Source organism: Nelumbo lutea, chromosome 1 (genome assembly GCF_056320005.1).
Source record: "Nelumbo lutea isolate HS-2025 chromosome 1, American lotus-T2T, whole genome shotgun sequence".
Lineage (NCBI taxonomy): Eukaryota > Viridiplantae > Streptophyta > Magnoliopsida > Proteales > Nelumbonaceae > Nelumbo > Nelumbo lutea.
Genome location: NC_142684.1, coordinates 188,798,712 through 188,814,810, shown reverse-complemented (window position 1 = coordinate 188,814,810; position 16,099 = coordinate 188,798,712). Strand labels below are relative to the sequence as shown.

General features: G+C 44.3%; 2 protein-coding genes across 2 annotated transcripts; both read left to right on the top strand.

Moving 5' to 3' along the window:
* The first annotated feature begins 7,550 nt into the window (after positions 1–7,550).
* On the top strand, positions 7,551–9,886 carry LOC148879945 (UvrABC system protein A). The gene is made up of 2 exons (XM_088961717.1): positions 7,551–7,783; positions 9,238–9,886. Exons 1-2 carry the CDS (start codon positions 7,670–7,672, stop codon positions 9,358–9,360), a joined length of 237 nt encoding a protein of 78 aa, XP_088817843.1. The 5' UTR covers positions 7,551–7,669; the 3' UTR covers positions 9,361–9,886.
* Positions 9,887–14,448: 4,562 nt separating this feature from the next.
* On the top strand, positions 14,449–15,141 carry LOC148879944 (uncharacterized). Its single transcript, XM_088975569.1, has one exon. It carries the CDS (start codon positions 14,449–14,451, stop codon positions 15,139–15,141), a length of 693 nt encoding a protein of 230 aa, XP_088831695.1.
* Positions 15,142–16,099: the final 958 nt, after the last annotated feature.

Sequence of the window (16,099 nt, the reverse complement as noted above, 5' to 3'; positions counted from 1 at the left end):
TACACTAGTAATATACAGATTTTATATTGCTAGTGTATTACTAAGAATTAAAGCTTCGTTTGGTTTGTGGGATGAGGGTGAAAAAAGGGAATAATTTTCTTCTTTTTCTCTTATTTGTTTTGAGGGAAACAGGGAGATGAGATGAGAAAAATGTGGGATGCGGGATCCCAAAATTGTGTAATCAGGGTTGCACCAAAACAGTGACCCCAGTGGAAAAACTCGAAGAAAACTCGAGCACTTTTCATTCGCTTGAGGAAGGGGGATGTGTTTTCTTCTTCTTCAATTGGAGTAAGGTGACAAACCAACAATGAAGAGTCTCCTTACTATGGGTCAGCAGCGATGAACCAACAATGAAGAGTCTCCTTACCACGGACCAGTAGTGATGGTGACGACAGCGAACATCGATGACGGCAAATAGTCCCCCTTCCTTTTGACAGCGGTGGAGAACCAGTGGTGAAGAGGCCCCTTACCGCGAACTAGCGGCGACAGCAACGACAACGAACATTCCCCATTCCTTTTGACAATGGCAATGAACCAACAACGAACTAGATACTATTCACTGCCTTCCTTGTTCGAATAGAGGAGGTGGCGATGGCAAGACAACCAGGTCGAGGCGATTTGCTTCTTTCTTCGATCACTGTTTTCTTCACTGTTTTCTTCACCCCTTTGAATTTCCTTCTTTCTCTGATCGCCGCTGCAACTCTCAGTAGTGGTGATTTGCTTTCTCAGCACTTCTATCTCTCTCGGTACTTTTCCTACTATTTTCCCATATAAACAAACAATGGAAAGATAAATTTTTACACCATCCCATCCCATCTTTTCCCATCCCACACAAATCTTCCCACAAACCAAACGAAACTTAGAATATCGATACTCATAGCCAAAGTGGGTATTGGTGCCTATGGATATGATCGATATCTCCTATTTTTTATTATTATTTTTTTAAATTTCATGGAGGCTCTCACCCAGTGTTTTAAAGTTTTAAATACTTAAAAAAAAACCTTTGTATAAGTGCATTCATGCTTACCTGGATGCACTATGTCAATATTTTATTAGGCAAATTGTAGACCCCATTTTACTATGCAATCAACTTGTTAGTGTTCTATCAGTTGAGTTCAGAAAAGATTCTGATTAGTTGTTCAAAGCTTTTTAAATCTTAAAACTACTATTTTATTATTTGGTGGAATGATTTTATCCTTTCACATACACTTTGATAACCCAACAATTCTTGAAAATATTGATTCTGATATTATTAAAATAGTTAGTGTGGCTAGATTTTTTCTCTAGTGATAGTGACAAAAATACATTCTCCCCTATCGATGGGGTAAAAGATGCGAATGACTTTTTTGTATTGCTAGAGATTCTTTTGTATCCAATAGTGGCATATTGGACAACAATTTGCCGGTGAGATGGTGAGAACAACTTTCAGTGAAGATTGATGTAGAGTTCTTGCCAAATGGTTCTCTAATGATGTATTTGTGTTAATTAGGGATTAGGAGAAAATTAGAAAATAGGCAAGGAATAGATAGAAGGGGGAATGACTTTTCTTGACCGATTCAACGATTTTTGGCTAAGGACCGAGATTAGGATAAAATGGAACTGATTGCCTAGATTGTTCTTAATTAAAAAAATAAAAAATAAAATGGCCAAAAACCATTGAACGGGTCAACGGGTCGATAGTTCAATTGTTCGGGTCAATGGATCATTGATCGATTCAATGGTTTTTGGCTAGGGACCAGGTCAACGGTTCCATTCCAGCCCCTACAAAACAGGGCCCCTCTGCTAGTTTAATCGTTGCATATTACTAGCAACTATGGTGTTTGTCTCAAATACACATTGTATAACTTGTTCTACGCCTACCATTTCTAGCAGTTCTACGGTAAAAAATAGATAAAAAAGATATGAATCCTTTTATTAAGGGAAAATTCTCGATTAGTACCATGTACTTTGTGTCATGCTACTTTGCTCCCCGAACTTTAAAATGCGACAGCTCAGTACCCAAACTTTCAAAACATGACAATCCAGTACCTACCATTAATCAGCAGTTAACCTGCCATTAAATGACATTTGAAAAGGACACAAATGCCCTTCGAGAGTCATTTAATTTTCTTTATCAACCATCTAAACATTGACAAAAAAAATTAGCAGTCCCAAATCCTTGCTTCTTCCATTCAAGAAAGTTGGGGTTACGTTTGAGTGAGCATTCTAGTGACCCCAACTTTCTTGAATAGAATAGGCAAGGATTTGGGACTATTAATTTTTTTTGTCATTGTTTAGATAGTTGATAAAAAAAATTAGATGACAACCAAAAAGGCATTTTTGTCTTTTTAAAATGTCACTTAATGGCTGATTAACAACTAGTTAACAATATGTACTGAATTGTTATGTTTTGAAAGTTCAGGTACTAAATTGTCTTATTTTAAAGTTCGGGGGACCAAAGTGATACTAAACCCAAATTATAGGTACTAATTGGGAATTTTCCTTTTATTAAGAAAGAGAGGGTAAATTACAAAAAACCCCATACTATGGGGTCAATGACATTGACCCCTTATACTTTAATTTACGACAAATTGTTATGTTTTGAAAGTTTAGGTACTAAATTGTCACATTTTAAAGTTTGGGGGACCAAAGTGATACTAAACCCAAATTATAGGTACTAATTGGGAATTTTCCTTTTATTAAAAAAGAGAGGGTAAATTACAAAAACCCCCATACTATGGGGTCAATGACATTGACCCCTTATACTTTAATTTACGACAAAGACCCACTTAACTTTAGATGTTAGACAAAGACCCCTTTTGTTAGCGTTTTGTCAATTATCTTTGAAAAAAAAATCTCATTTAGTTATTTTAATTTTTTAAATATCCAAATTACCCTTTTCTTATTTATTTGTACAGTGAGAAGACATTTTTGACCAAATCATCATGGATATCAGTGACCTATAAGTGATGGATACCGGTGATAGAGAAGGTCTGTTATAACAATGGAAAATATGGGAAAACAATAAACAAATAAATAAATAAATAAAAGGAAGAAGGAGAAGGAAGAGAGATGACTGGAAAAAGAAATCACCCTCGCTGTTAGGAGTTGTAGTGATGGGGTAAAGTGAAAATAGAGAGACAAAGAATGTTAAGGGAGGGAGAATGGCCAAGAGAGAGAAGGAAAGAAGGAGAGAGAGAACTTCACCAATGAACTTTGATGATGCGCATTTCGGCAGCTCCCGACTAGTAGGTGACTCGGATGCCTGGCTGAATAATCCCTACCTAGAATGTTGTATGGATGCCTAGATGAATGGTCCTACCTGGGAGGTGGCTTGGACGCCTAGCTGAATGGTGACGACCTAGAGAGGTGGCTCTGATGCCTAGCTGAATGATGATGAGCTGGAGAGGTGGCTCTGATGCCTAGTTGAATGGTGACAAGCTGGAGAGGTGGCTTTGATGTCTACCTGAGTGGTGACGAGCTGGAGAAGTGGCTCTGATGCAACCTACAAGGAAACAATGTTAGAGTGCCCGGGATGCTTTACCCGGGGTGGGCACTCCGATGCTTAAGTTAGCAAATCAGAGATTTTAAGATAGCTAAATGTGAGAGAGTTGTGAGAACTAAAAATTGTGCATCTCCCCCCTGGAGTTGGAGGTAAGGCCTTTATATAGGCCTTGTTTGGCGTGAGCATCACGCAACACGTCCGGGATCTTCGGGAGGATGTGCCTAAATGCTTCGAAGTCCTCGGAGGTAGTCGTGCACGTAGGTCAATCTTTGCGCCTTTCTCGGTTTCTCCGAAAACATTCGGTGTGAGAGCTGACTTCTGAGAGACCCGGGAGTGATGGGATGCATGCAGAAATCGACGGCGAGCACGTCTCGTAGGTCACCACCTAGACCTCAATCAAGTCGGCAAGCCCTCAAGGGAGGTCGCTTCAACTGATACTGACGAGGTACCACAGGTCGGTCCTAGACGAGGTGCTGTTAGCCACCTTGAGTCGTGGATGAGGTCGCTGGCTAGGTTTCTACCAAGTCGGTGGTGGAGGTAGGTCGCCAGGTCGGCAACAGTGCCAAGTCGCTAGCTGGGACTCCATCATTCTGGTTAAGGCAAGTTGTCATCTAGGTAGTTCTGGGTATCACCCAATTGTTCCGAGATGCCATGTGTCATGATGTTAGTGGAGGGCCAAATCTGCCCTCATCAATTGCCCCCCACTCCGGAGTTGAGATCAACTCAGCGAAAGGGAGTAGATTTGTGCTTCGTTGTAGGCACTTAGGCCTGTTACCAACATATTTTGAGGTTAGCTTAGGGGTCCTTGATGCTGAAAGTGGTTTGGCTTCCCCTTGCTATGTGTGTTGATGTTGGAATTTAAATAGTAGGTCGGTGTCACGACTGCACTGTGTCAGTCCTCTAAGGTGTTGGTCGTCTACTCCTACGATAAGCCACAAGGAGCTCAACCTGCAGGGCCAGCTTTACTAACTACAGTTTGCCAGCTCGCATGGGAACCTTGAAAGGCTCAACCCGTAAGGGCGACTGTAGTATGTTGGCCGCTGACTCGTGTGAGAGCCAAGGAGGGCTCGACCTGTAGGGGCGACCTCGCGAACAGAGCTAACAAGGCTCGTCCCGACTGATTATGTGTGTCGCTAGGTCGGCGGAAGTAGGTCGTCATCTTGGTGGTAGAGGCAGATCGCTAAGTCGGTGGGAGTAGGTGGCCAGGTCGGCGGAATCAAGTTGCCAGTTCAAAGATAGGTCTCTAGGTCACCAAGTCGGCGGAATTTTGACAATCGAGTTTTTCTCTCAGCACCTCGACCTACAGACACCTTGTCACCTCGGCAAGACTGACCTATAAGGGTGGCTCCACAACTTGCTGGTCATCAACTCCCACGTAAAGCATGGAGGGCTCAACCTATGGTGCGACCTCACAGTTTGTTGGCTATCAACTCCCATGAGAACCACAGAGGGCTCAACCTGTGGGGTGGCCTCACATTCTATTGGCCGTTAACTCTCGCAGAGAGCACGTAGATCTCGACATATGGGAGTGGCCTCACAGTTAGGGAGATTCTATCCTGGCAAGACTACGAGAACTCGTTTGGATTAATCACTTTGCTTATGCCCCCCTAGGGGGTTCTTTCGATCAAGCGCTATTGTTGTTGCTTGAAGATGTTATTACTTGAGGCTCAGAGAATTGGGTGAGGACATAGCCTTTTGTAGTGTTTCCCACAGAGGATGCCAGTTGAAGATGCGCATTTCGGATGCTCTCGGCTAGTAGGTGACTCGGATGCCTGGATGAATAATCGCTACCTAGAATGTGGTATGGATGCCTAGCTGAATGGCTCCTACCTAGAAGGTGGCTTGGATGCCTAACTGAATGGTGATGAGCTGGAGAGGTGGCTCTGATGCCTAGCTGAATGGTAACGAGATGGAGAGGTTGGTTTGATGCCTAGCTGAATGGTGACGAGCTGGAGAGGTGGCTCTGATGCCTAGCGAAATGGTGACGAGCTGGAGAGGTGGCTCTGATGTCTAGCTGAGTGGTGACGAGCTAGAGAGGTGGTTCTGATGCAACCAGCAAGGAAACAATGTCAGAGTGCCCGGGTTGCTTTACCTGTGGTGTGCACTCCGATGCTTAAGTTAGCGAATCAGAGATTTTAAGATAGCTAAATGTGAGAGAGCTGTGAGAACTAAAAATTGCGCATCTCCCCCTTGGAGTTGGAGGTAAGGCCTTTATATAGGCATTGTTTGGCGTGAGCATCACACAGCACGTCCGGTATCTCCGAGAGGATGTGCCTAACTGCTCCGAAGTCCTCAGAGGTAGTCGTGCACGTAGGCCAATCTTTGCGCCTTACTCATTTTCTCCCAAAACATTCAGTGTAAGAGCTGACTTCCGAGAGACCCGGGAGTGATGGGATGCACACAGAAATCAACAGCGAGCACGTCTCATAGGTCGCCACCTAGACCTCAATCAGGTCGGCAAGCCCTCGAGGGAGGTCACTCCTCACGTCGAGGTCGCTTCAACCGATACTGACGAGGTACCACAGGTCAGCCCTAGATGAGGTGCTATTAACCACCCTGAGTCGTGGATGAGGTCGTTGGCTAAGTTTCTACCAAGTCGGCGGTGGAGGCAGGTCTCCAGGTCGGCAACAGGGGCAGGTCGCCAGATCGGCGACAGTGCTAGGCCGCTAGCTGGGACTCCATCATTTTGGCTAAGGCAAGTTGTCGCCTAGGTGGTTCTGGGAGTCACCCAGTTGTTCCGAGATGCCATGTGTCATGATGTTAGTGGAGGGCCAAATTTGCCCTGATGGAGATTTTTTTCTTTTTCCAATGACGATCATTGATGAGAAAGTCAAAATTTTCACCAAAGAAAGCCAAACTTTTTCCTATTTTGATGATGATCAAAGGTATTTTTGGGTTAATTAGATTTTAAGAGAAAATGGTAAAAAAAATAGAGAAAATTTAATAGGGTATTTTGGTAATTTGATACCTTCCGTCATTTAACGTCCGAGAGGGTATTTATTACAACATAAAAGTTGAATGAAGAGGGTCTTTGTCACTAACGCATAGTACGGGGGGATTTTGTAAGTTACCGGAGTCACAAAAAGTAAAAAATAACACCTGATAAGTAGACCTATTCATGTGCCGAGCTGGGCTCGGGCCGAGCTTTTTCTCTTTATTAACATAAATTTTTCAAGCCCAAGCCCGAGCCCGACCCTAGTCTGATCAACAGGCCTAAAACTTGGGCCCGAGTCTGGCCCTCATAAAAAGCCCAAAGCTTGATCTGGGAGTCTGAGCACCGCTGCCCTCTGAGGATTGAGAGAATGGTGCCTATTGAGTTCGTCGATTCCTAGGAGTCTGAGAGTGAGAATAGAAACTGAGAAAGTGAGAAGATAGAAGATGACAACAGTGCTGACCAAAGAGAGAGAGAGAGAGAGAAAGAGAACTCACCGCTCGAGAGAGAGAGAGACGATCTAGATCTGGTGGCGCCAGCCGTCGGTGCTTGAGTTCGCAGAATGAAAACGGTGCGCCTGGGTTCTGGTGGTGCCAGTTGGAGAGAGAACTAAGAAGATAGAAGACCTAGTTCTAAGAAGAGAGAGAACTGAGAATGAGAAGAAAGAAGATGAAAACGGTGCTGGCTGGAGAGAGAGATAGAGATAGAGAGAGAGAGAGAGAGAGATCATCGCCGAAGAGAGAGATGACTACTTCTAGTGGCGTTGGCTGCCAATGACTGAGTTCGCAGGTGCAACTGGGTTCGCCGGTTCTAAGAGTTGAGAGGGAGAAATGAGAGCTGCTTCTGAGAGTGAGAGTGAGAAAGGAGAATGAAAAGAAAATTTTTAAGTATTTAGGGTTAGGATTAGGCAGTTTAGGAAAAGTCGGGCCGGGTCGAGCTTGGGTCGGCCTTTTTTTAACAAACCCCGAACCTGACCCATAAAATAGTCGGGCTCGGGTTTTTAGGCCCGAGGTCAAGCCCGTGGGCTAAAACACATGCTCAAGCCCATCCGGGGGTCAGCCCGGCCCATCGGAATACCCGTCCCATGAACAAGTCCACTGATAAGTGATAATCCCTGTATTTGCATGAAGTTATCAGGGATGCTGTGGTCATATCGGGTGATTCAGGTGAAGCTCATCAAACGAGTTGCCCTTTCTTAAGTCTCAGGCTCTTCCATTTTCTTCGACTTCCACCGAACGTTTAATGAACTACGCATGGATCCGAAGACGGACAAACTCGTTAGAAGAGCGACCATGGTGGCCACTATAACTGCTTCCTATTTCCTTCTCACTGCCGACTACGGCCCCGAACCTAACGTCCTTGATCCTGTAAGTTCATGGTTATACTTTTTTTTTTTTTTTTTTTATCATTTCCATTAAACAATGGAATTCAATTCCTAATCTAGGGAGGATGAACTGAATTTATCTTTGTTCCATATTGAAAATTTTCTTCTTGTGGATTTCTATATATTGCCGGCCTTCTGCAGTTCTTTGGGTCCTCATAAGTCATAACCACTCTTACTGTTAAGCATACAATGATTTGGTATTCTTAACTTATTTCTTGGATAAATCTATTTGCTTCTTATTTGGAATTTTCATGCTCTTCTTTTGACATCTATCCTCCTGCCCTTCGCTCATTTTTAGACCTTTTCTCCTATTTTCTGAAATTCTTTGCTTTTGTAAGTTTATGATACTCATGATAATGATGTTTTAGGTTTTCCTCTGAAACATCCCAATAGGTTTTTATTCTTTTTATCCTTTCCTTGCAAACTTGTACTATTTGTTCTAAATGGTGTGTACTATCTGTATTTACATTAGCTTTATTTGATTTTTTTTTATCAGTAAAATCAATGAAAGCTTTATTAATATAGAGAAATTTACAAAGGAGAGCAGCCTCGGCTAGAGACAACCACCCTATTAGGATTACAACCAAGCCCAGAAAATCTAATCTCTTCTAACCCTTTGTTTTTCTAATTGATCTGCTAGACTGTTTGCCGATCTTGGAAGACACCGGATTAGAGTTTGCATATCTTTTGACAGGCTTCTGAATTTTTTAATTTCACTTCTGAACCACGAAGGGCTCTTTTCCTCTCCTCTCAACCTTTATTTGAATTTGAATGGTGTGTAGTATCTGTATTTACATTACTTTTATTTGCATTTGAAGTGCCGGTTGTTTCCTTTTTTCTAGATGATCTGATTTAGTTTTCGTATCATTTGAACCCACAATATCATCATGTAATTGGAGTTATTTCCGCTTGTTAAGGGAACGACTTATGAAATCCAGAAATGATTTTATGCCCATCACTTCTTAGCAACAGGAGATGGATCCATTTTTTTATGATGAAGTTTGCCTCAAATACAATGGAAACTACAGTACAGTCTACATTCATTTCATTCTAGGTGCTCTTTAAGCTCTCCATTAATGTTTTTTCTTCTGAAACTTCTAATTTTCTAGCGATGTCAACCTACTTAAACCTTAAGTTCTAGTTTGTACCGAAGTCTAAGAATGTTATGAGTATATTTCTGCTAACTGTGAAAACACTTGAAGTAATTCATACATTATGATAAAGCCATTCAACTTCTTCCCGATCTGAAGGGTTGTTATTTTCAAAACAAAAAAAAAAAAAAAATCTGAAGGGTTGCTATTTTTGCTTGATAGAATTGTGGTGCATTTGGGTTTTAGTGTCAGTCTCTTTGGCTTTAGCTTGGCTTGTTAGAAATTTTACTTTGACCATTACACATGCTATTTTAGAGTTCTGAATTCTGATTGGTTTCAATGGCAGATCAAGAGGGCTTTAAAATCAGTAGAACATTCTGTTAAAAGTCTTGTTTTTGGCTCAGAGAAAGAATCTCAAGAAAGTGAAAAAGGGAAAGGAAGCTCCAATGTTGCAAGGAAACATCCATAGTCCATTTTCAATTACTTCGCAAATGCTAGAGTGTTGTTGAATTTTGGGAAAGATTCAAGATGGAACGCTGATGGTTTTCTGTCCCTTTGCCACTTTGGCAGATTGCTTACTGTCTTTTGTAAAGAAATTGGGCTTGTAGATCAGATGCTAGAGGTAACTACCAAAAAGAAAAATTCAGATGTTAGAGGTCTTAGACCGGATGCCATTACCAGATAAGTTGTTTTTTCTAAGCTTTTTTTTGTTTTTTCTTTGTGATATCCAAGCTTTGGAATTCAGAGAAGCTATACTTAAGAGTTGGTGTTTGGCATAGAGCAACCTTTTCAGAAATGTCACAGGATTGAAATCCTGTTAGTTTGCTGCATGCTCTCTAGGTTGAACACCCTTCAGCCCATTCTGCCTCCCCAAGTCACAAGCGCTTGGTTGAAGGGCTGTAGAGGCTGATTGAATAGAAACAATAAAGAGGAAAAGGAAAGGAATACTTGCTACATTCTGGTTCATAAACGAGTGGGAAATTTCAAGTTCTTAACCCGGTTTCATATGCATGGTTTCTTATCTTACATGTTACCTCTTATGCCCCACACTTCCCCTAGTGCCGAGTCTAATTTTCTTTTCAATTTCTGTCAAAACCGATATGAGTCAATATGTATCGATACTTGAACCTTGGTCCTGATATGTATTTTCTTGTTTTTGGTAGAAATCTATTTCTCATTTTTGGTCGAGGTCAAATTGATGATAATGGTGATTAGTGCCACAATGGAATTCCGGTTACAGAGATCGGGAACATTGAGTGGGATCCTGAAATGACATAATCTACCTACGTATAAGCTTAAGGAGATCACAATCTAACATCCGAAGTATATTGTGGCAGCATTTTAATAAAAAAAGTATATTGTGGCAGTTTATGCGAAAGAACCTTTTGCCATCAAAACATTATGTGGGTGTTTGACATTGGAGCGTTTTCACAAGTGGGTCATGATTTACAAGTGTTTTGTCAGCACAAAAAGAAATTGAAATGCAAGCTGATAGGGTGTTTAAAGAATTTGGCTTATTATTATAATATATTTATAAGGGCAAATTTTTTAACTATGTATATGGTTTATCTAATTGATTAATTCTATCATTAATATTGTCTTAAAGTGTCCCTACTGTTTCTAAAAATTGGCATTGCTTTAAGTTTTAACGGAAATAAATGAAATATCAAATTTGTCCTTCACTATTTCTCAAATTTTAAAAATAAAATCTAATAAAAAATTCAAGAAGAGGAAGGGGATCGCAATTCCAACGGTGATGCTTCGGATATGAAAAAACCTCTTGATGTAGGTGCATTCGATTGGCCTGTACGGTATTGACATGTGTCAACTAGAGGGTGCCAGCATGGGCTTGCCATAGGGACGCTCAAGGTTACCTGACGTGGACCAAGCGGGCCCAATCGTAGGGTGCCGCATGGATCCGGTAGAACATCTCGACAGGCCCTTCTACGGCTCACATCTGGACCATCCGAGCCCAACTACCCCCTGGAAGCTCCAACTATAAATACAACGCACCCCCCACTTACCTTGCGCATGTACTAACTTGACCGTCGAAGTCCTCGCCTCGGGTCCTCACACGAGGCTTCTAACACATCCCTTGCAGATTCACCGCTATAGGAACTGCACTCCATCCTCCCTCGAACGCCCTTCTCAGTACTAGCCCTCAACTTCTATAGTATCCGAAGGAGCGATTCGTCACGGCCTCAACTCGTCTCCCGTGGACCCTCAGAGCCTTCGGCCCTCCTTCAAAGCTTGGGAGTGAATTTACTTTGTTGCCCTCATCCAAACCGAGCATCAACAATTGGCGCCGTCTGTGGGAAACGTCGCTAAGACAACCCCCTAAAACACTATAAACCCAAGATGTCCTAAGTTTCAGACATAATGGTACAAAGAGCTAGGAACCCCCAGAACCTGGTCACAAATGATCAGTTTCAGGTGGTCCTCGACCGTCTGGAATACCTCACGCAATGCGTGGAACAAGCTTGCCCCCAGGTAGGAGGTTCCTCCCGAGGCGACCGCCCCACCGGGGTGTCAGATCACTAGGGCTAGCATGAGCACGTTGAGCACCCAGCACTCGGCCTAGCCGACCCCCAACGGGCCGAGTCCGTCGAGTTCAGCAGTAGTCAACCCGCTAGCCCACCACCTAGGAACGAAAGACTTCCCAGCCGAAGGGAGGAAGAGCCAACGCGGTCCGAAGATAGCTGCCAACCTTCTGAACAACACCACCACTGCAAGAGAGAGAACCCCTGGGACGAAGGCGAGCACCTCGGTCGTCATAGCGCCCACTCAAGGGCCGAGGGTTGATGCCGTGCCTCTCCGCACCGGTCTCATACCTCCGTGGCAAGCTCCATCCAACCCTCGGATTACGGAACTACGAGCCGAGCTTAGGGCCGTCAAGGACGAGCTTCGCTAGGTCTGAGAGAGCCGAGCTGACGCCTCAGCCGATCAATGCAATCTGGTGAGGATAATGGATGCCTTCACCCCAAATATCATCTCCAAGCCCTAAAGCTCCCACGCTGGAGATGTACGACGAGAACTAAGACCCTGATGACCACTTGGAAAGTTTCAGAGCGCTAATGATACTCTATGGGTATTCCGACGCCTTGACGTGCCAAACTTTCTAGGCTACTTTCAGGGGAGTTGTCTGTCGTTGGTTCTCCAACCTCCCACCCTGGTCAATCAGCTCGTGGGAGCAGTTTGCTAACCTATTCCTTGCTCGCTTCATCAGCAACAAATGATGCTAGAAAAGCATAGTCTCGCTAATCTCTATCAACAGAAGTAGGGAGAGAGTCTGAGGTCCTACATCAACTGCTTCAAGAACGAAGAGCTCGAGGTCCATGACCTCGACTCCATGGTCTCTATGCACGCTGCCATTAATGGGCTCCACCCTAGTTCAGCCCTAAAGTGCTCAGTCGCCAAGACCTCGCTGAAGACGAACCTCAAGTTCCTCAAGAAGGCCCAAAAGTACATTGCGGCCGAAGAGGTTTCGGTCAAAGACCACCAAGAAAGGGAAGCCGAGCACCACAACGGGCCTCCTAAGAAGAAGAGGAAGGGTGGAGACCACCACCACAACAACAACAACAACAGCAAGGACCATAAGAAGCCACTGGCCTCGGCCATGGCTTACAACTAATACACGCCACTCAACTCCACCCGAACGTAGATATTGATGCAGATCGGGGAGAAGTTCATGAAGTGGCTTGAAAAGATGAAGAGGAACCCTAAGAGGGGAAATCCCAAGAAATACTGCAAATATCACCGTGGCATTCAGCATGACACTGAGGACTGCTATGACTTGAAAAATGAGATAGAGTCCCTCATCCAAAGAGGACACCTTAAGTAGTTCGTGGGTGGAGGGCCCGGTGCCTCCTACTCCCAGCAACAACAGTAGCACCAACAGATAGCCAGAGTCATTGATGTCATCACCAGAGGCATGACCTTGTGTGGGGGCCTTGACCTATAAGGCCTACACCGGGCATCTAAACATCCAAAGGCCTGCCCTCAAGAAGACGAAATAGCAGGAGACCCTCTCCTTTATGGACAAGGACTTAAAGGGAGTCACAGTCCCCCATGATGATGCTCTCGTGATCTCGGTTGTCATCGCGAACTTTTTAGCTAAAAGGATTCTCATCGACAATGGCTCCTCAGTTGACATCCTCTTCTATGAAGCTTTTGAGAGGATGAAGATAGCGCTTGAGTGCCTCCAGCTAGCCGATGTCTTTGCTTGGTCTACCGCTGACATACCCGGAATTGACCCTTCAGTCATCACTCACATGTTGAGCATGGACCCGAGCTCTAGGCTAGTTCGTCGAAAGCAAAGGAACTTTGCACCAGAGCGTTGGAAGGCCATAGGAGAGGAAGTTGGCAAGCTACTTGATGTCGTCTTCATCCGAGAGGTATACTATCCTAATTGGTTGTCGAATGTGGTTTTAGTAAAGAAAGCTAATGGAAAATGGCGGATCTGTATTAATTTCACGGACCTTAACCGAGCCTGCCCTAAGGATAGTTTTCCTTTGCCGAGAATGGACCACCTCATTGATGCCACTACAAGGTATGAACTACTCAACTTCATGGATGCCTTATCTGGATACAACCAAATAAAGATGCACCTAGAGGATGAAGACAAGACCTCGCTTATCACCGAGCACGTCACTAGGGGTGGATTCGAGCCAAGCTGAGCCAAATACTACCAGGCTCGAGCTCGATTTTGAGAAAAAATATTTTATAAAAATAAAAAATTATATATAAAAATATTGTTATTTGATATTTAAAAATTAATAATTATAAACTAATTATAATAATTATATATATATATTCAAGCCGGCTCGCGAGCCTCGTGAGCTGAGCTCTAGTAGGCTCAAGCTCAACTCGTTTAATAATTGAGCCAATGAATTGGACTTGAGCTCGAGCTCGGTTGAAACCAAGCTGAGCTGAGCTTTTCATGACCCGAATATGAGTAACTCGTGAAAAGCTCGGCTCGTTGCCACCCATACATGACACTTATTGCTACAAAGTGATGCCCTTTGGCCTTAAGAATGCAGGATACACCTACCAGCGCCTTGTCAACAAAGTGTTCAAAAATCAGATGTGGAGGAACGTCGAAGCCTACCTAGACGATATTGTGGTGAAGAGCTTGAAAGCCAAGATGCACACTTCGGACCTGGCTGAGACCTTTGACACCATGCGAAAGTTCAACATGAAGCTTAATCCCAACAAGTGTGCCTTTGGTGTTACCTCAAGCAAATTCTTAGGCTTTGTCGTTACTCAAAGAGGCATTAAGGCTAGCCTGGACAAGATACAGGCCATATTGGACATGGCACCCCCCCGGTCGGTGAAGGAAATTCAGAGACTCATCGGTCGGATAGCTGCTCTCAACGACTTCACGTCGAAGTTAGCTGATAGCTGCCTTCCCTTCCTCCACTCCATCAAAAAGTTGAAGGATTTTTAGTGGACATAGGAATGCTAGTGCGCCTTTGACGAGCTAAAGGTCTACCTCACCTCACCTCCCCTCCTCGCTAAGCCAACTCCAATAGAAACCCTATATCTATACCTGTCAGTCATGGACGAGGTAGTCAACTCAGTTCTGAAAAAAGAAGATGAAACGCAGAAGCCAATATACTACATTAGCAAGGTCCTCTGCGATGTTGAAACCATATATCCCGAGGTGGAGAAACTGCCCTTCACCCTCGTAGTCTCGGCTATAAAGCTCAGATCGTATTTTCAAGCTCACACTATAGCAGTCCTGATGAACCAGCCTCTTAGGGCTGTCCTCACCAAGCCTGAGACCTCAAGGCACTTGACCAATTGGGCCATCAAGCTCTCTGAATTTGACATACAGTACCAGTTGAGGCTGGCCATCAAAGTTCAAGCCCTAGCAGACTTCGTAGCAGAGTGCACCTTTAGCCAAGCCCTCTACCGAGCCCCCGAAAATGCTAAAGGGGACCGCACGACCGAGAAGGCTCACCCCAAATGGAAACTTTTTGTTGATGGTTCATCCAACACCAAAGGAAGCGGAGCGGGTCTTATCCTTCTCACCCCAGATAATGCAATCATAGAGTATGCGCTTGGGTTCGACTTCCCAACATCTAACAATGAAGCCGAGTACGAGGCCCTCCTCGCTAGATTGCAGCTTGCCAAGGACCTCGACTCCCTACATGTTGAAGGCTTTAGCGACTCACAATTGGTGGGGAACCAAGTCAATGACGACTACGAGGCCAGAGAACAAAGCTTCTCCCTACAACGAGTCCCGTGAGCTGAGAACACAAGAGTCGACGCCCTTTCTATGTTGGGCAGCACCTCAAATGCAGCCCTCGACTGCACTTTTCGCATGGAGAAGCTACCTCGACCCTCTATAGAAGAAGCCCAAGTACTTCCAGTAGAGGTCGAACCATCATGGATGGACCCCATCATCGACTTCCTACCTATAGAACAACTATCCAATGAAAAGAACCAATCCTGGAGACTCCAACGTCAAGCAGCCCACTACACCTTGCTGGAAGGAAAGCTGTACAAAGATCCTTCACCTTACCTTACCTCCGATGCCTTCGTTAAGAGGAGGGCGAGTACGTGCTCCGAGAAATTCATGAAGGCATTTGTAGTAACCACCTTTGTGGCCAAGCCTTAGCTCAAAAAACACTAAGGCAGGAGTACTTTTGGCCGACTCTTCACAAAGATGCAACCGAGTTGGTTCGAAGGTGAGACCAATGCTAGAGACCTACCAACCTTTGCTATCGGCCGGTCACAAACCTCTCAGCTCTTAGCAGCCCCTGGCCCTTCGCCAAATGAGGAATGAACCTCCTCGGCCCTTTCTCTCAGGCAACGGGGCACAGGAAATACCTCGTCGTCGCTATGGACTACTTTATAAAGTGGGTAGAATCCGAACCCCTGTCTACCATCACAGTTCGAGCAAATCAAAACTTCTTTTGGAAGAGCATTATTTGCCGCTTCGGCCTCCCCCACATGCTAGTCACCGACAACAGGAACCAATTTGACAATAACAAGTTCCGGTAGTGGTGTGCCTCCCTCAACATCAAGCAATAGTACACCTTGGTAGACTACCCCCAAACAATTGGCCTACCCAAGGTCACCAACAAAACTATACTGGATGGACTGAAAACCAGACTCGACCGAGCTAAGGGCCTATGGGCTGACAAGCTCAACAGTGTACTATGGGCATACCGGACCACACCTCAGACGACCACGGGAGAAAC

Excerpts from the sequence above, each read along its gene's own strand:
- LOC148879945 (XM_088961717.1), top strand. The coding sequence starts at position 7,670 with ATGGATCCGAAGACGGACAAACTCGTTAGAAGAGCGACCATGGTGGCC. Across the intron at positions 7,784-9,237 it reads AACCTAACGTCCTTGATCCT|ATCAAGAGGGCTTTAAAATC; the intron begins GTAAGTTCATGG and ends TTTCAATGGCAG.
- LOC148879944 (XM_088975569.1), top strand. The coding sequence starts at position 14,449 with ATGGACGAGGTAGTCAACTCAGTTCTGAAAAAAGAAGATGAAACGCAG.